Source organism: Camelina sativa, chromosome 14 (assembly GCF_030686135.1).
Source record: "Camelina sativa cultivar CO46 ecotype springtype chromosome 14, ASM3068613v1".
Classification (NCBI taxonomy): Eukaryota; Viridiplantae; Streptophyta; class Magnoliopsida; order Brassicales; family Brassicaceae; genus Camelina; species Camelina sativa.
Window position 1 is genome coordinate 32,735,691 of NC_141893.1, and position 18,291 is coordinate 32,753,981.

The 18,291-nt window shown below is 35.7% G+C and overlaps 4 protein-coding genes and 1 pseudogene across 6 annotated transcripts; 1 reads left to right on the top strand and 4 right to left on the bottom strand.

The window, feature by feature from the left end:
* Nucleotides 1-2,100: 2,100 nt before the first annotated feature.
* On the top strand, nucleotides 2,101-6,394 carry LOC104742897 (protein STRUBBELIG-RECEPTOR FAMILY 6). The gene is made up of 16 exons (XM_010463979.3): nucleotides 2,101-2,642; nucleotides 2,974-3,106; nucleotides 3,201-3,272; nucleotides 3,362-3,427; nucleotides 3,514-3,585; nucleotides 3,674-3,745; nucleotides 3,828-3,899; nucleotides 3,972-4,037; nucleotides 4,121-4,183; nucleotides 4,261-4,583; nucleotides 4,657-4,943; nucleotides 5,028-5,299; nucleotides 5,376-5,508; nucleotides 5,586-5,719; nucleotides 5,813-5,969; nucleotides 6,056-6,394. Exons 1-16 carry the CDS (start codon nucleotides 2,546-2,548, stop codon nucleotides 6,200-6,202), a joined length of 2,166 nt encoding a protein of 721 aa, XP_010462281.2. The 5' UTR covers nucleotides 2,101-2,545; the 3' UTR covers nucleotides 6,203-6,394.
* A 60-nt stretch (nucleotides 6,395-6,454) lies between these two features.
* On the bottom strand, nucleotides 6,455-9,412 carry LOC104742898 (26S proteasome regulatory subunit 7 homolog A). The gene is made up of 10 exons (XM_010463980.3): nucleotides 9,061-9,412; nucleotides 8,614-8,695; nucleotides 8,425-8,516; nucleotides 8,259-8,336; nucleotides 8,082-8,143; nucleotides 7,773-7,917; nucleotides 7,436-7,654; nucleotides 7,162-7,343; nucleotides 6,889-7,064; nucleotides 6,455-6,790 (listed from the first exon to the last, which is right to left on the bottom strand). Exons 1-10 carry the CDS (start codon nucleotides 9,145-9,147, stop codon nucleotides 6,633-6,635), a joined length of 1,281 nt encoding a protein of 426 aa, XP_010462282.1. The 5' UTR covers nucleotides 9,148-9,412; the 3' UTR covers nucleotides 6,455-6,632.
* A 461-nt stretch (nucleotides 9,413-9,873) lies between these two features.
* LOC104742899 (uncharacterized protein YDL183C) lies at nucleotides 9,874-12,080 on the bottom strand. 3 transcript variants are annotated; one of them, XM_010463982.3, is made up of 8 exons: nucleotides 11,582-12,080; nucleotides 11,237-11,301; nucleotides 11,040-11,138; nucleotides 10,865-10,912; nucleotides 10,670-10,739; nucleotides 10,505-10,576; nucleotides 10,289-10,417; nucleotides 9,874-10,188 (listed from the first exon to the last, which is right to left on the bottom strand). In XM_010463982.3, exons 1-8 carry the CDS (start codon nucleotides 11,774-11,776, stop codon nucleotides 10,048-10,050), a joined length of 819 nt encoding a protein of 272 aa, XP_010462284.1. In that variant the 5' UTR covers nucleotides 11,777-12,080; the 3' UTR covers nucleotides 9,874-10,047. The 3 variants fall into 3 exon arrangements, 2 of the variants coding, with proteins under 2 accessions (XP_010462284.1, XP_087341726.1); XM_087485600.1 differs by having other exon boundaries at nucleotides 10,865-10,907; nucleotides 11,582-12,000; XR_015580513.1 differs by lacking the exon at nucleotides 10,505-10,576 and having other exon boundaries at nucleotides 10,289-10,504; nucleotides 10,577-10,739; nucleotides 11,582-12,000.
* A 90-nt stretch (nucleotides 12,081-12,170) lies between these two features.
* Nucleotides 12,171-14,722, bottom strand: LOC104742900 (O-fucosyltransferase 14-like). The gene is made up of 3 exons (XM_010463983.3): nucleotides 13,250-14,722; nucleotides 12,596-12,845; nucleotides 12,171-12,507 (listed from the first exon to the last, which is right to left on the bottom strand). Exons 1-3 carry the CDS (start codon nucleotides 14,503-14,505, stop codon nucleotides 12,331-12,333), a joined length of 1,683 nt encoding a protein of 560 aa, XP_010462285.1. The 5' UTR covers nucleotides 14,506-14,722; the 3' UTR covers nucleotides 12,171-12,330.
* A 378-nt stretch (nucleotides 14,723-15,100) lies between these two features.
* LOC104744152 (F-box protein At1g53790 pseudogene) lies at nucleotides 15,101-16,258 on the bottom strand (annotated as a pseudogene).
* Between the last annotated feature and the right edge of the window lie 2,033 nt (nucleotides 16,259-18,291).

The window sequence follows — 18,291 nt, forward strand, 5'->3', positions numbered from 1 at the left end:
GTTATAATATCAAAACTTTCATATATAAATATAAAATACACAATTAAAAAAATATATCAAACAATATTAATAAAATACAATACCTTATATAATATAAAGTTATTCAATATAATTATTTCCATATATATATTTTAAATATAGAATTTATATAGATATATTTAAAATAATATAATTTATATAGATATAAATCAAACAATTGAATTTATATAGATATATTTCAAATAATTAAACTTAATAGAACTATATGTAAGATATAAAAGTTATAGTAACTAAAATGAAATATATTTGAAAATTTAAGGGGTTGAATAGTGAACCCTCAAATTTGAGAATTCACTATTCAATCCCTTAAAATTGGAAGGTTTAAAAAGGTTGTTGGAGTTTAAAACCCTTCAAATTTTGAAGGTTTGATGTTTTTATATTTAAATTTAAGAAATGTAAAAGTAAAAAAGTAAAGAAAAAAAACGATCAATTCAGCAAAAAGCGATGATGGGACAATATGTAAAGAAGAGAGTAAAGAGCCAATCATATCCATTTAGCCCAACCTTCATAGTGATCTCCATCGTATGAAAGCTACCTCTATATAAATTATTAAAGACATGACATTCAAAATAGAATCAATAATATACATCAACCTCAAAAGCGCGTATGTTATGAAATGTACGGGGGAGCGTCATTGTAACTACTAATGGTCTGTACTATTTTATTAATCACTAGAATTTGTATCGGATTTTTAATTAAAAATATTTTATTAACAATATAAATTTAGAGCTTAAATATAATTATTTAATTTTTTTAATATAAATATATAAACACTAAACTTACTTTACTAAGTATATACAACATATATATTATTGATAATAATGTTTATGTGACAAATAAATAATTTCATATATATCATGTGACAACTAAGATCACCTTAAAAATTTGCAGGAAAAATAAACGTCATTGATGATTACCTCATGATCTTTTATTTTTCAGAGAGTTTCTTTCTTATTCATATTCCAAAAAACACTATTTTAAAGATTTTGATGTTAATTATCGATTGTTTACCTAATTGTATATATCATTAATGATTAGATGTTGATACTAACATAATACTATTCCGTATAAAAGCTAAATATACCGAATTTCATGAATATTACGTAGTGTAAAAGTACATATATAATATCATATCGTTATAACATCTTTACCAAGTTTGATTTACCCATCAAAGTAAGTGCGTCGTACCATATATAAATGAACTCTCACCAATTCATGAATGTATCTATCTTATTTTACTTTCTATTATTATATGGACAAACGGTTAAGGCTGACTTGGAATCTATTAAACCTATTTAATAATATATACCATTTATTTTTCTACAAACTCATTCGTTTCACACAATGAATTAGATGTCAAAGATTTTAATTTAGTCACGTGTTTATCTTTTCAAGTTTTAGTAATTTATTTTCAAACACTTTTAACTACAATTCTTTTGTCACTATCTATGGTGCACTCGTTGTCTTTCGACATCTACAATCTTTTTACTTTTATTGGCTCACATATAACACATATTATACTATAAATTGATTTTCAAGACATATTAAAATTATTTCTCTTTAATTACTATCTTAAAATACTCAAATTTAGATTAAAAGCATTTGATTCAATTTATGAAATATCAAATTTGTTTTCCTTTCTTATCATGTTATAAACTAATATTTTTCCTGTTTAAAATTTTATAAATTTTGTTTTATTCTACCATAAATTTAAAATTTACTTCCATTTGTAAAAATCATTAAGACATTTAAAATTTTAAACTAGGATTAGATTAAAAGAAGAAGTTTCGTTATATTATTACTACTAATAAAAATTTATAGTATTATTTTTCTTATTTTAACATTTCATTTATTTTATATAATTAAATTTTTATTTAGTTAAATTTTTTTTATTAATTGTAAATAACATAAATATGCATTAAATAAATAGTTAAAATTTATTTTAAAGTAAAAAAAATAATGTTGTTTAGGTGGATGATTAGGTGGCAGCACGAGAAAAGAGAAAAACTAACTTTATAGATGTAAATCTATGAGGTCAAAAACTCATAATTATGAATCTATGATACACCAAGAAAAGAACAAATCATTGTGGATACATTTGGAAGGAACAAAATAATACTCTAATTAATGTTCATATAATTGAGAAGAGCAAAAAAATTGAAGCATATTATTATAAAGCTACTTATTAATTATACAGAAGGAACCAAAATGAGCCTAATCTTTGTGCCTTTGGCTTCTTACTGCTAAAATCGTGCTTGACAGCTTTACTCTGTAAGAAAATTGGATTTCTTTCTTTACGAGCTAAATGAAACAGTGTATATAATGATGAATCTCACTTAGTCAAGAAAAAAAAAAAAAAATACTATTAGATTTCAAAAACAAAACAAACACAAAAAAGTTTCAAAATTGTTCTCTTTCCTTTTCTTTATAACTTTTCACAAGACTAGATTTTGGAATCTCGTTCTTGAGAGAGAGAGAGAGAGAGAGAAAGAGACAGAGGAAGAAGATGAGGAGGGTGAATTGGGCGGTGGTGGCTCTGTTTACAGTATGCATTGTTGGGTTTGAGCTTAGATTCATCCATGGAGCTACAGATGCATCAGACAGTGAGTTTCTTCTTCTTCTTGGTCTTCTTAGTCTGAGAATCTTGTTCACTTTTTTCGCTTATTGGGTTGTCCAAAGTCTCAAATCTTTTTCGTATATCCTTCAATTTGATTCTGTTTTCATTCTTTCATCCATTTAACCCAAAGTTTCAATCTTTGCTTTTTCTCAAATCTCAAATCTTTTTAGTTTTGTTGGGTTATATCTAGAACCTTCCTCTTCTCTCTGTATCTTCAAACTATTTATAGTATAGAACTGATTTATGATTTATGGTTAAACTTGTGGTGATTGGTTTATCTGCTTTAATGAATGGTCTCTGATTTCTATTTAATGCAGCTTCGGCATTAAACACATTGTTCAGCAGTATGCATTCACCAGCTCAGCTAACACAATGGACTGCAGCAGCTGGTGATCCTTGTGGCCAGAATTGGAGAGGTGTGACTTGCTCTGGGTCACGAGTTACTCAAATGTTAGTGATTCTTTGCATCTAATTTTTTGTTTGCTAGTTTTAGCCATTTGTTTACATCTAACATTAAATTGAGTTATATCTACTTGGCTGGCAGAAAGTTACCAGGTCTTGAGCTCTCTGGAACACTTGGATACATGCTTGATAAATTGACTTCTCTCACCGAGCTGTAAGATCACCCAGTCAAATGCTTCAAACTGTTAAATGAAGTTGAGATAACTAGTTTTCTAAGTTCGAAATCTTTCATTGAACTTGCAGTGATCTAAGCAGCAATAATCTCGGAGGTGATTTACCATATCAGCTTCCTCCAAATCTGCAACGATTGTATGTTTCATCAATCCTCTTTTTATTTTTTGGTTTTCTAATTTAGTAACAGTGTGTTCGAGTTTATAATCTCGGAGTTGTTTCAGGAATCTTGCAAATAACCAATTCACTGGAGCTGCTCAATACTCCATTTCTCATATGACACCACTTAAGTATCTGTAAGTAATTCCTTCACTTCACATTTCTCTAGACATCATCTCTTATAAAGATGTGAATATTAATGTTTTGTCTTGTGCAAAAATTCAGCAATCTTGGTCACAATCAGTTTAAGGGGCAGATAGCTATCGACTTCTCAAAGCTCAACTCTCTCACAACCTTGTAAGATCCTAGTAAAGATTGGTATTGTACTCACTTAGTTTTGATCGTAGTCAAATATTTGACAAATTTACATGTGTTGCAGGGACTTCTCTTTCAATTCTTTCACGAATTCTTTACCGGGAACTTTTACCTCTCTAACAAGTTTAAAATCATTGTAAGTCTTCAGGAGCCTCTGATTAAACTGAAACTGTACCAGTTACTAAACATGTGGATTTTAACTTCACAGGTACCTTCAGAACAATCAGTTCTCAGGCACCGTCGATGTCTTAGCCGGTCTTCCTCTTGAGACTTTGTGAGTAACCAAACCTTATTACACGTGAAGCTGTTTATTCTTGTACATTCAGTAACGTTTGGTTATTCTTGAATGTAATTCAGGAACATTGCAAACAACGACTTCACAGGTTGGATCCCCAGTTCTTTAAAGGGCATTACATTGATGTAAGTTCTCATTTCACACACATTTTTGCTTGTTTCTTTAAACTTTTGATCTCACTTTTCTTGTTTCTTGCTAACAGAAAAGATGGCAACTCATTCAATACTGGACCTGCGCCTCCACCACCACCTGGAACACCTCCAATCCATGGATCCCCGAGCCGTAAATCTGGAGGACATGAAAGCCGGTCTAGTGGTGATCAGTCCACCAGCAATGGAGATTCCAAGAAATCAGGAATCGGAGCTGGTGCAATTGCAGGCATAATCATTTCATTGTTAGTAGTTACAGCTCTTCTTGTGGCTTTCTTCTTGTTCAAAAGAAAAAAAACAAAGAGATCATCATCATCCATGGACATTGAGAAAACCGATAACCAGCCTTTCACTCTTGCTTCAAACGACTTTCACGGTATGCACACATATACACAACATTTCGCCTTTATAAAAGTTTGAACGTAATCTAAGATTCCATATGGTTGCAGAAAACAATTCCATTCAGAGTTCTACATCAGTTGAGACAAAGAAACTGGATACTTCATTGTCTATTAATCTTCGGCCTCCACCAGTTGATAGAAACAAATCATTTGATGATGATGATTCGACAAGAAAGCCTAGTACTGTCAAGAAATCCATGGTTGTGGTTCCTTCACATGTGAAAGTCTATTCAGTTGCAGATCTCCAGATTGCTACTGGCAGTTTCAGCGTAGATAATCTTCTTGGAGAAGGGACTTTTGGACGAGTATACAGAGCTGAGTTTGATGATGGAAAGGTAATGTTATTATTTCATAATGTAATTCTAATTTCGTTGTCTTGAAATATGTCATAATGTTTTTAGAACACTCTTACCTTTCAGGTTCTTGCTGTGAAGAAAATTGATTCGTCTGCTCTTCCACATGGCATGACCGATGATTTCATTGAAATGGTATCGAAAATCGCCAGTTTGAATCATCCAAATGTGACCAAGCTTGTTGGTTACTGTGCTGAGCACGGACAGCATCTCGTGGTCTATGAATTCCACAAAAATGGATCATTACATGACTTCTTACACTTATCAGAAGAGGAAAGTAAAGGCTTGGTGTGGAATTCACGAGTCAAGATTGCTCTTGGGACTGCACGCGCACTAGAGTAAATTCCAAAAACAATTCATTGCTTAGCCAAAGAAACTGAGTATTTTGGTTAACAGAAAGTATTGTTCTTGCAGGTATCTGCATGAAGTTTGTTCACCATCTATAGTTGACAAGAACATCAAATCAGCTAATATTTTACTCGACTCAGAGCTGAATCCTCACTTATCAGATTCCGGTCTGGCAAGCTTCCTTCCCGCAGCTGATGAGGTTTGGATATACAGTCTCTTATCCTCTGTACTATTTCTCAACTTATTTGGTTGCTTAGATCATTTTGATACGTGCAGTTAATAAACCAAACCGATGAAGGGTATAGCGCACCTGAAGTATCAATGTCAGGCCAATATTCTTTGAAGAGCGACGTTTACAGTTTCGGAGTAGTGATGCTTGAACTCTTAACTGGGAGAAAGCCATTTGACAGGTAAACTCTACTATGATCCAAACTAGGCTTGATTTAGATGAGGAATGTGTTTCTGAATTTGAATCTTACAACTGGTGATATAAAATTGAGCAGCACGAAGTCAAGATCTGAGCAGTCATTGGTTAGATGGGCGACGCCACAACTTCACGACATTGATGCTTTAGGCAAAATGGTTGATCCAGCTCTTAAAGGGCTTTATCCTGTTAAATCTCTCTCTCGATTTGCAGATGTTATCGCTCTCTGCGTCCAGGTAAACATAATGGTTACAAATCAAATCTTGTAACTTGCAAGATCAAGAAAGTCTTTTAACTGATTTTGGGTTTTATTTCTTAACAGCCGGAGCCGGAGTTTAGACCACCGATGTCTGAAGTTGTGCAGGCTCTGGTTGTGTTAGTGCAGAGAGCTAACATGAGCAAAAGAACTGTCGGAGTTGATCCACCGCAACGTTCTGGTAACCCCGACACGACCAATGATTACATGTAAAAGTCCCCTCTCCGTCGGATGAAGTCACAGAAACAACAAAAAGAAAATTGGAAGATAAATAGCATTGTATAATCCCATTGTTTTATTGTATTTGTATGTTGTTCCAAAGTTTGTAGCTTCTTGAACAAAATTCTTTCTTGATTTCTTCCAACATCGGTTCTATATTGGCTTGGTTCAACTAGTTCTTGATCATTTACGTGTTATCAGTTTCAAAGGACGTGACATCAGAAAAGACCAACTTAACAAAGAATATGGAATCCAAAAGAGTATCTGACATTGAAACCTGAAAATAACCGAGTTACTGGAATAAGTAGTAAAACAAAGTACTGCAAAAGAGAATGAAGGAGAGAGACACAAAGAACAAAGAGTGTTTCTGAGTTTTGCTTTAGGAGCGTTGTGATGAAGCAAACCTACTTCAATCTCTTTCTCTCTAATTGTAGACCATGTACTTGGGAGTGGCACTGAACTTTTGGTAACCTTTGATAACTTTGTTCACTGCATCCAGAAAGTCTTTCTCAGTCACAGTCTTTCTCCTAGCTCTGATTGCGTACATTCCAGCTTCAGTGCATACACTTCTGATGTCAGCTCCTACAAAAGACAAGAAGATTAACAAAATCCCAAGTCAAAACAAATCTTTTAAGGCAAAAAAAAGTATGAGAGCTGTTTCATGCTTGAGGGATCATTACCGGTTGAGTTTGGGCAGAGGCGAGCAAGGAGTTCGAAACGGATGTCTCTTTCGCAGTTCATGGTTCGTGTGTGAATCTTGAAGATCTGTGTTCTGCTCTCCAGATCAGGAAGACCAAACTCAACCTTACGGTCAAGACGTCCAGGACGTAAAAGAGCAGGGTCAAGTGTATCAGGCCTGGATTAGAGAGTTAATACAGAAAATAATAATGAGTCAATCGGTATTATAGGGTTGTGTAGTTTTACTTAAAGATGGTACGGGGATTGTGACTGACCTGTTTGTTGCCATAAGAACCTTGATGTTACCACGTGCGTCAAACCCATCAAGCTGATTCACAATCTCAAGCATAGTACGTTGGACTTCATTATCACCACCTACACCGTCATCAAATCTTGCACCACCAATGGCATCAACTTCGTCAAAGAACACAATGCAAGCTTTCTTGGACCGTGCCATCTGAAAAGAGAGTATTATACAGTTCAGAACAAAATCTAGCAGCATTGGCTGACAAACTCAGATTGCAAAAAGGAGTGTTTACAATCAATTACCTGAAACAGTTCACGAACCATCCTAGCTCCTTCTCCAACATACTTCTGAACAAGCTCACTGCCAATAACCCTGATAAAGCAAGCATCGGTTCTATTGGCCACAGCTCTAGCCAGAAGAGTTTTACCGGTACCAGGAGGACCGTAGCAGAGAACACCCTTGGGAGGATCAATTCCAAGCTTCACAAATTTCTCTGGATGAAGCATTGGCAGTTCAACAACCTACACCAACAAAGAAATTGTTAATCTCTGATGAATATATTACATCACACCACTTGGTTAAACTTTAGCAAAACATTGTAAGACAAGAACACATGACATCAACAAAAGTTCAACATACCTCTCGCATCTTTTCAATCTGCTCCTTGCAGCCACCAACATCATTGTAAGTTACATCAGGTTTCTCTTCGACTGTCATCATGGTCACACTAGGATCGATTTTCGGAGGTAGAGGGATCTGTATCTGATATTTATTCCGATCAACTCTGCAAGTACAAATCAGAGACGCAACGTTCTCATAAGTTTTCATCCATATGAGAATTGCATGACGACTACAGGGGTTCCACTGAAGCAAATAAAACATATAGAAAGATACAAGGGGAACTGATAATTAAGCAAATACAAAACCCAGTTCATAAACAGAACATACCCCACACGCATGCCTTCTTCAATATCAGTTGGAGAAACTTTATCGCCAAGTCCAACAACAAACTGGAGTTAAGAACCAAAAACTAAATCAGTATAACCAAACATAAAAGTATCTGAAACACACAATTGATAATGCAACAAACCAGCAATAGCAGCCAAGTGATATAATATAATGTACCTTAGCAATTTGTTTGACATTGATAACGTATTTGGCGTCTTCAGTGTTTGGACTTATAATCTTTGTGCATCTCGCAACCTGGACAGAAGAAACGTTGACCTTAATCCTTTATAGTCACCATGAGATCAACGACGTGTCAGACAACAATCTAAAAAAGAAAGCATACCTGAAGAGGTTGCTCCTCTTGCATCATTTGCTTATCAGATACAAGATCCCATTGACTGGGGGGAGCTAAACCAGTATCAGACTCCTTGATACCTGAAAGTTACCATATATATAAGCAAACCCAATGACCATAAACAGAAGTCACTAGCTAATCAAAGTAAGCCCAACACTTGGGTGTGCACACACATACCACATAGATCGTTGATCTTCTTGGCGAGATCTTTAATTTCTTTCTCAGCTTTCTTGATAGGTGCAGAGTACGGCCCTAACCCCTGCATAGGAATAACATATACCAAGGTCAGCATATGGAATAAGAACAGATACAGTGAGGCAGGATTCAGTCGTCTGAGTAGCAAATAGCACAAAATTGACCTAAGTAGAACAAATCAAAGCTCATCATAAAGCAATTAAGAACGAATCTAGCTCGAAATTACTCAGGAGAAAACAATCAAATTGGTTTACAGAAAGACGAAACCCTCACATTCGAGGAAACCAGACGTAGCAAATTTGACTAGCACATGGACTCGTAACTAAAACCTACGCTGGATCCAGAACCTACGATGAACTAGAAGGAGTAAAAGCGAAACAAATCTGAAACTCCCAATCAAATTTAGGGTTCAAATAAGGGGAAGCTTACATAAGTCTTGAGGAGAGCGATATCGTCTTCGTCAAGGGGGCGAGGATTCTTCTCGTCTCTGATCTCATCTTCAATATCCCTCACCATTTTTCGCCGGAATTTGGAATCGGAGATTGAAGATTCTCAAAAAGCTCTGAGAGAAGAGATTTAATTAACGATTTATGTGTTTGTCTTGCTCGAGAGGAAAAGAAAAAGAAAGGCTCTATTGGTCTCGCTTAGTGTATCTGAAGCGTATATTATACCACACGTGCCCGCTCCCACGTGTAAACTGGGCTTTTTAAGAGAGGCCCATATATTGTGTCTTGTTGGAGAGGTCAGATCGAACTGAGAATGAACACGAGATTAATTTTTCGATTATTCGGTTTTTTTTGTCAACTAGAAGATTAACTCAAATGAGTCAATTTTGTGGGAAATTGTTTACAAATAAAACATAGTACAAATAACTATGCGTCGTGCTAGTGAATCCGTACGTATATTTGTATTTCTATAAATAAAAGATTAAAAAAATGATAAAAAATCTTCCTTGTCAATTTTGATGTCATCCAAATACGTCGAAAAAGCTGGCCAGTCCGCAGAAGAAAACATCATCTTTACCAAATCTGAACACTATGTGAAAAACGCCACATCTATGAATAATCTTCACCAATTATTCGGTTTTTATTCTAAAATCCGGATAACCAAAACAGTTTTTTTGGAACCAAACCGAATAACCAAATTTTCCTAAATACCAAAAAAAATTGTATCCTTTATTTATTTTTTTTCTTTTACTTCCGTAATTCTTGTTTCACAGTTCACACTATGATCCAATAATTCTGAGAAGATTTATGTTTTAGAGTGCCCTTGTAGTTCAAAATCGTAACAAGAGGTTTCTAAAGCAACAAGGAAACAAAAGATAAAAAGAAAGAATTGGAGCGTAATGTTATTAGCTTCAAACAAGCTGAGATCATTATGTTCTAAGAAAGAAGCCTAAAAAAATGCCAAACGAGTTTAGACTAGATTGCGATATTTAAGAACATCGTTCTTATTGAGATGAAAGGATTTGCAAATCTCTACTATGGTCGCCTCGTCGAGTCCTTCCTCGCCAGCTTCACGAATTATCTGATGTAACTCTTCTGATGGAAGCAAAATCTGTTTCATCAGGAAAACAAAGACAAGTAAGAAACAAGATACTTTCCATCTAGTTTCTTGGATGACAGAGAGATGGAGAAAGAGAGATAGATCAGCTTACACATGTGGGAGATTGAGAAATTTTTTCCGGGTTGCTTCTGTTTTTCTTGCTTTCGTCTGCATCATCACTTGAGTCTTGTTTCTGAGGATTCGACTGGTCTGAGATGAGCTTAAGCAGCTTCTCACTTCCCTAACATGTCAATAAAGATGATCTTGGGTTTTTATATAAAACCTCTACGATAATGGAATCATGCATCGAGAAGCAAAGATGACAGACCTGAAGAGCCCGCCAGTGAGAATATGTACGGAATAAGACCCAGAAAAACGGTATGTTTGGTAATGGCAATACCTATATAAAAAGAACAAAAGGCTTTGGTGGTTATCAACTTATCATACATAACCCGAGTTAGTTGCTAAGGTTTCTTGAGGGCTAGCTGCATACCATAAATGCACTGGTCACTGGAAGCAAAGTTACTGAACCAACTAGGTACTTCTTGTGCAGGATTGTTCCACTGCAACAAATCCAATTAAAAAAACATCCGTGATAGAAGGAAAGTGGATTCTGAATCTATGACTACACCTGAAAACCGGATATAAAGTTTCATCGTTTGAGACAGCGGGTAGCAAAGTGATTTACCTCATGGCAATGTGCCGTAGTCTCCTGCGTACAAGTTTAGGATCTAAACTGAAACATTTGACACGGATTAGCTAAAACGGTAACCAATCCAATCTCAAGACATGATCAAATCATCCATTTGAGGTATATTGGTCCTCAAGGTTAAAGAATTCGAGAAAAGGAGAGTGAAGAGAACCTCGGAGGATAAGTGATTTGTACAGAAGTGACCTCCTTAGATATAGACTTCAAGAAAATCTCAGACGGCTTAACACGAGCTAAAAGCTTCAATCCAAACCTATACATCCCAACCAAAAAAAACCACAACTTGGCATTAAGATTATCAATAAACATAGACCAAAAGACAAAACCTCAAAAATGTCTCAAAATACAAACCCATGAATCTTGTTCTTCATTGATCCATCTGGCGCTTTCTCAAGACCCACCCAAGCTTTATTCATCTACCATTACAACAACAACAACAACAAGAACAATAATTCTTCAGACTTAGTATTGGAGAAATAAAGGAAGAAACTGATTTATAAAAAAGCCCTTCTTATATCTCATTACTTAGTGGTCCTAGATGAGGTTCGTTGTCAACAAAACCTCTAATCAGAAACAAAACCAAAGCTTGTTCATTGGTCGAAATTACATACACCCAATAAATCTCACTACACGCCACATTGAACGCACGGGTATTGTATTGTAAGCTTTATATTAAAAGTTTCAATGTAATTATACCTTGTCAGAGATGAAATCGACGAGAAGCTCTGCGTTGGCATTGATGGGTTTCGATTCAGATGATAGTTTCTTCCATAAACCCCGTAAAGTGGTGGGAGTAACACCGGACGGAGATTGAGCAGCGAAAGGATCAACAGATCTGCTGAAACACCACTTCTTCCCTTTGATCGGGAAAACCACCAATCTCGCTCTCATGATCACTCTCAAACTCTGAAAAAAGCTTCGATCTTTAATTTAGGATTTGTCAAATTCTTATCTGGGTATTGCTTTTAGACAACGTGGGTTGTTTTGTATATTCAAAGGAAAAAATCAATCGAAGCTTTTAAGGTAATTTATAGCGATGAACCGACAAAGCCTAATATATATATTTCACGAGGAAAGACGAAGAAGCGGCGGCGCGTCTTTGGGTATATATGGACAAATTTTATATATAAGCGTGTGTATATGTGTGTTATACTGAAACAGTCTTTTGAGATTTGGTATTAACAAAGGTTGTCTTATTGTGGTTCAGAATTGATATGATATTGACAGATTATATTAGAAGCAAATAACGAATGGTTAGTATGAAGTATTAACTTAACCGAAGCAATGATGAACTTCTCAGATATATTAGAAGAAACTGTAGCATGGCTTTATTGTATGTATGATGATGATACACTAGTAGTAAACTATACATCAAGAAGAAGAAGATAATTAGGCCGTTTATGATGAGAACTCACAAGACAGAGACTAGTTTACTTGTTAATGGTTTATTCATGATCTGCTACAAAATTAGGCTGCTCGTTTGCACAGAGATACTCATCACATTCTGACGCAGTTCCCCAATCTTTTCTGAGTCTGAGGATATCCTCTGTAAAGGTGGAACCCGAGGCACCAATGAATACGCTCGACATTGCGCAAATCGTCTTATCCAACATTGCTTCCACCTTTAAAAGTAAGAAAATCCCAAGTATGATTTTGTTGACTTGTGTATCATCGTCGTCATTCATATAATATGGAGGAAAGAAAACACACCTGTGAGTCACCTTCGAGACCATGTCTGTATAACAATGCATCCCATTTCTCAGCTGAATCACGAGCTGGTCGCTTCACAAGGGGGACTGTCTTTCCATTCAGGATCAACAGCGATTGTAGCAGACCAGTTTCGCTTTCGGCTGCATCAGTAGAAAGGTATATAACCGGTGCCTCGACCTTCTCAATCAGACGAGTGATGCAGTTAGCAGCTTGAGGAATGGGATAAAAGCAACTTGGATTCTTGGCATTACTGGAACAAGACAGAAAATTTCTTAGCTGCGGTTCCTGATATAATCTTCATAATGAAATGAACAGAGCTTCACCAAAAGCTATTATGAGTATTATAAACAGGAACAAGTGATATTAACTTATAATACCCATACTTATTCATAAATATGATAACCTGGTTAATGGAATTCACTAAACTAAGTCGATGTGAAACTCCAACTATTCATTCACATTTGTACTGCTATAACTTGGTCAAGACTAAGATACCTACATTGTCACCAAATGTCCAAATCTAGAATTTAGATAAGCACAGTTCTTTACCATTCTACAAGAGGATTAGAAGAGTGAAAGTCAAACATAGAAGAATTCTCACATTCAGTTACCATACTACCAGAGAACTCAAAGAACTAGAAAAATAGAACATACCAAAACTTCAAGAATCCATGCCTGCGGAAATGAAGAGAGATATAGTTCTTGCCAAGGAACGTCTGTATAAATCTCTGTGCAGTGAGCAAAATAAGCCGGTTTGGTTCAATCAAAGTCTTGCACTTGTGAGCAACAGGACCACCAGGCTGCATCACCCACTCTCGCTCAACATTAGCATAGAAAACATCCCCAATCGCAATCATATCATCATCTGATCTGAAATTAGTCTCCACTTCCTCAGCAGTCTTGTTGCTTGGCCTCGCAGTATCTTCTTCCCATGGCGTGTCTAGCTTCCCTCCAATGGTGATCCCCAACGCTTTCAACTTTGTAATATGCTCTTTATCTACATAACAAGGCTCCGGTTTGGAGAAGTAGCATATGAATCTATCAATATGAACATGATGATGCTTCTTCCTACTCTTATCCTTCTTCCAAAACTCCTCAAAAGAAACCACAACAGTTCTCCCTAAACAAGTATTGATTCGATCAATATCAATGATTCTACTGTAATGGTAATCAAATCTATGGCTTGGGATCACAAGAACACGATTCAGCAATGCAGCAAAGAACATATGCTTCTCCAAGCAAATCAAGTGATTACTCATTTGACCAGACAAGCAAATGGCGAATAAGAACTTATCCGGCCTCGGCTTCCATTGAATCGTCCTCCTCCCATTCAACTTCCGATCTATTTTCCGGCAATTTCCGCCGGCGAGGTAACTATCTGCTGAACCGCCGAGTTCAACATTTCCAGTTTTATGCGGAGACAGTAGTGCATTTTGGATCTGTCTGTTCAACGAAACCTGCCGGAAAATTGCAGATTTCACGTCTTCGATCGTTGATAAATTCGATAAAGTGTGGTTCCAGATAGAGAAGAGATCGCTCTCTTGCTTCCTGAGAAGATACAGCGCTTGAAGATCCGATTCATGAGCCCGACCCGACAATGTATTTGACCGGAATACAGAGTCGGGGACTTTGACGGAGAAGTAATTGCTGAAATCGGTAGATAAGTAAATGAGGATGATGACGATAGGGAGGAAGATAACAATGGACTGTTTCTTAGTGAGATTGAGCTTCAAACTCCGTCTTAAACGTGATCGGAGACTCTCCACGTCGAAGGTAGGTCGTTGCTCTGCCGCCGCGTCGCTGCCACGATATTGGTTTATTTGAGAATCTGATTCCTCGAGCAGATTCTGGATATCAGCTTCTTCATCTGGAGACGACGATGACGACGACGAAGAAGACTCTTTCACCATTGAGGATGCGTCACAGTCGTTGCCGGAGATCAACCCGGAACCGTCGACCCATATAGCTAGCTAGACTTTTATCCAAGATCCGACCCGGTATACACCACGTGGCATGTCTTCATGAGTTCATTCACATGTCTTAAAGATGGAAATTGCAATACGACGCCGTTTATTAAGAGAACTCTAAAGGCTTTGTAGTCTTGTAGACGTTACGGTGACCATCAACAAAGTACTAAAGTGCGTCGTCGTCATATCAAGATAAAATTACTAAGGCCCATTAGCCCAGTAAAGGGTATAACGGGTCGGGTCTCGTTATCCATCCTTTATTGCTGCGTCAAAGCCAGACAGAACACAGAAGTATCAATCTTGTTAGTTGAAATTTTGCTATTGTGTGGCTTTAGTCTTTTAGTGAAGTATTGATTGAGACTCTCTCTTTTTTTTTTTTTCAATTTTGTTTCTTTTCTAATAATGTGTTTGACACCTCTGTCATACTCAGTCCTTGGAACAAAAGAATGAAATGTTACATTTCAAATGTAGACACTAATCAACTGAAAAAAAAAAAAAAAAAAAAAAAAACTAGACAAAGTTACAAAGAGTTGAAAACTTAGATAAGTTTCAAATTCTCAGCATAGTCTAGAGAGGTGTAAAGTCTCTTGCCCTTAAACATTGCAAGACTTTGTTGAATTGGAACACTTGTGAGACTCTTACTCTCAAGGTTGAAGTAATATATGTAAAATGCGTCTACTGGACAGTAGCTGCAGGGTGACAAGACAACTTCACCTCCACTAGACATTCCAACAATAACTAATTCTATACGCTCAAAATTGTCGTTCCACAAAAGAGGCAATGTGTAGCTATATTCGGTCCAAATATATTTCTCAGCATCTTCAAGAACCAACAACTCAAGATGACTTTGAGAGAGAAAACCAAACTGAAGTGTACCTAATTTACCCTTGTAGTTGATCAAAGTACAAGAAGCAGTCATTGACATGGATTCATCTATGTTGATAAAGCTAAACTTCTCAGACACAACATCAAAGCACGCTATCATGAAAACTCTGATTGGCCTATAGAATATAGCTGTATAATACAAAATACCATCAACGCATATTCCATTTGATATAGGATAATGGGGTTTGCATTGGACTTTCCTCCATAAATGTTTTCCCGAGTCCAACGTCAGAACTTGATGCTCATCACACGTATTAGGGATATAGCCCGACTTGATGCGCAACACTTTTAACTGTTTATGAATCGGATCATACCCTAAATAAGGTATTGTCGTCTTAGTATGATCAACACTCTTCAATTCCACTTTGGGTAGAGTTACAGACTGCCCTGTGACTGGGTTACAAACAACTAAAGTATCTTCACTCCCCTTATCTCGATGGCAGATAAATCCACAAAGAGGAGAATCGATCTCAAACGAAAAATCTGCGGGACAGTTCTTATATTGAACTTGGTAACGGGTGGGTACAAGATAGGTATTATTGTCATCTGGATTCTGAGGGAGAGGTGAAGAGAAGAAGAATAACTTGCCATTATCTTCAACGGTGAAAAGGAGCAGGGGTGAAACTGAAAGAGTCTTCGTCAAGAACAAGTCCGCGAAATAAGGACTGCAAAGAAAAGATTGCAAGAGTTTTGATACGCAACGAAACCTAGCTATAGACTTTGCTGGAACTCTCGAAAGAATATCCATGAGGAGATCCATTGGGATTTCTCTTGAACATCCCACAGGCGGCTTGCCTTGTTCAAGATCCCTGGAGGATACTTTATCACCAACCACAACATCAAACTGGAAATTACCAACCAAAACTAAATCAATCAATATATAACCTTAAGTAAAGTAGTATGCATCAACCAAAATTTAGGGTTCTAAAGGCGAACGCTTACACAAGTCTTGAGGAGAGTACGAGGATGCTTCTCGTCTTCAATATCTCCCACCATTATTATTATTATTAACTTTGTTTGATCGGAGATTTGAGATTCTTATTAAGGTTTTAAAAGTTAGTAGAAGTATCAAGGAAACAGAGATCTACCAAGATCAACTAGAATTTAAAAGATATTCATTAGAAATACATACATTTATCTCTTATGTATTATTTATATTTGTATTTTATCTTAAAAACAGAAAACTCAGTCTTATCATATCTTTACTGTATAAATACTCATCTTATGTTAATGAATAAACCAAGCATTTCTAAATTATATCATGTTATCAGAGCAGAAAGTTCTTGTGACCGCCTTCGTTGCTTGGCTTTAGCAACAGCTTCCTTCGTTCTATAATTATTAACCTAACCACCGCCTCTGCACTAGCTGGTGTTGCTTCCGCAAATTTCTTCTACTATTTTCTAAAGATTCTACTAGTTTTCTATTAAACCTAGCCGCCGCTGCCATTGTTTTCTATCAAAGCTGTCGTCGCTTTACTTCTACTTTGCCGCCGCTTCACAAGCCGCCGCATGTCTATCCTCTACTGTTTCTACAAGCCGTCGTTGCTCCACAAGCAGTTGTAGCTTCCGCACCAACTAATTACTACTTCAGCCTCCACCGTACCGTTGCACAAGCGGTCGTTGCTTTACGTTGTCGCTTCATCAAACAAGCGCAACTACTTGATCCGCCTAACAAGTCGTCGCTGCAACGTTGGTTTGTACCGAATTGTTTGTGATGCACAGGTTAGTGCATGGCTCTCTATCTTAAAAAAAAAAAAAAAAATTGTGAAGATGCATGGCCTCTTACGTAAAGCATCTTGAGATGCATCAACTCATATGACTATGATGGTACTTCTAGTACTTACGTAAACCGTCACGGTATTGATTTGAAGATTTGACTTGAAGACTTCCTTCTCAACTCAACTTCAACATTCGTTCGACTCAGTGGACGTATGTCACAAAACACCTTATAATTTATAATACTAATTTTATATTATAAAATATTAAATTAAATATTTTTGACATCAAAATAATATATATTTTAATAATATTATTGTGTGTTTTGAAATATATATATACTAGATAAAGACCCGCACGATGTGCGGGTTTAAAAATTGTTTGAAAAAATAAATCATAAGCCTTATATAAACAATTTTTTGAAAAAATATAAAAAAAATTATTTCCTAAAATAAATATATTAATAATTTAAGTTAGAGAATATTTGTATTTACGTTCATACTGTACATTTATTTATATTTATATATTTTTAATATATTATAACAATTATTACAATAATCTAAAGCCTAATTATATGCCACTAAAACTTTTGCCAAATACTCATCATTACAAAGATTATTATTTTCAAATTTCAAAAACGTTTAATAACTTAATCACAAAATATTTGACATGCAACAAATTCATCAAAACAACATCTAATAAGTAACCACATATAATTTTACTCTATGTTTTACCATTAAAAATATGTTCTTATACCCAAAATTATTTTATTATTAAAGTATGTTCTTTATCACCACCTATAAAATGTCTTCTAAACAACTTAAACAAATTTTATGTTGCTTTACTTTCATTTTTGGCATAATTATAGTTCTTATAATTACTAAGATTGTTTTGTGACATAATATATTTAACCATGAAGTTTTTTTTTACTCCAAATATATTTCAGATGAACAACTCGTGAAAATTATCTACTCGATTACAATGATTTTATGACTAACCCAATAAAAGTTGAGAAATTGAAAGAAAGTTAATATAATAGTAAACAAAAATTGAAAATTGTAATCAGGATGGTATATATAAGTCTTAGATAATTCATATATACAAAATAAAAGCTTTATATACAATCCAA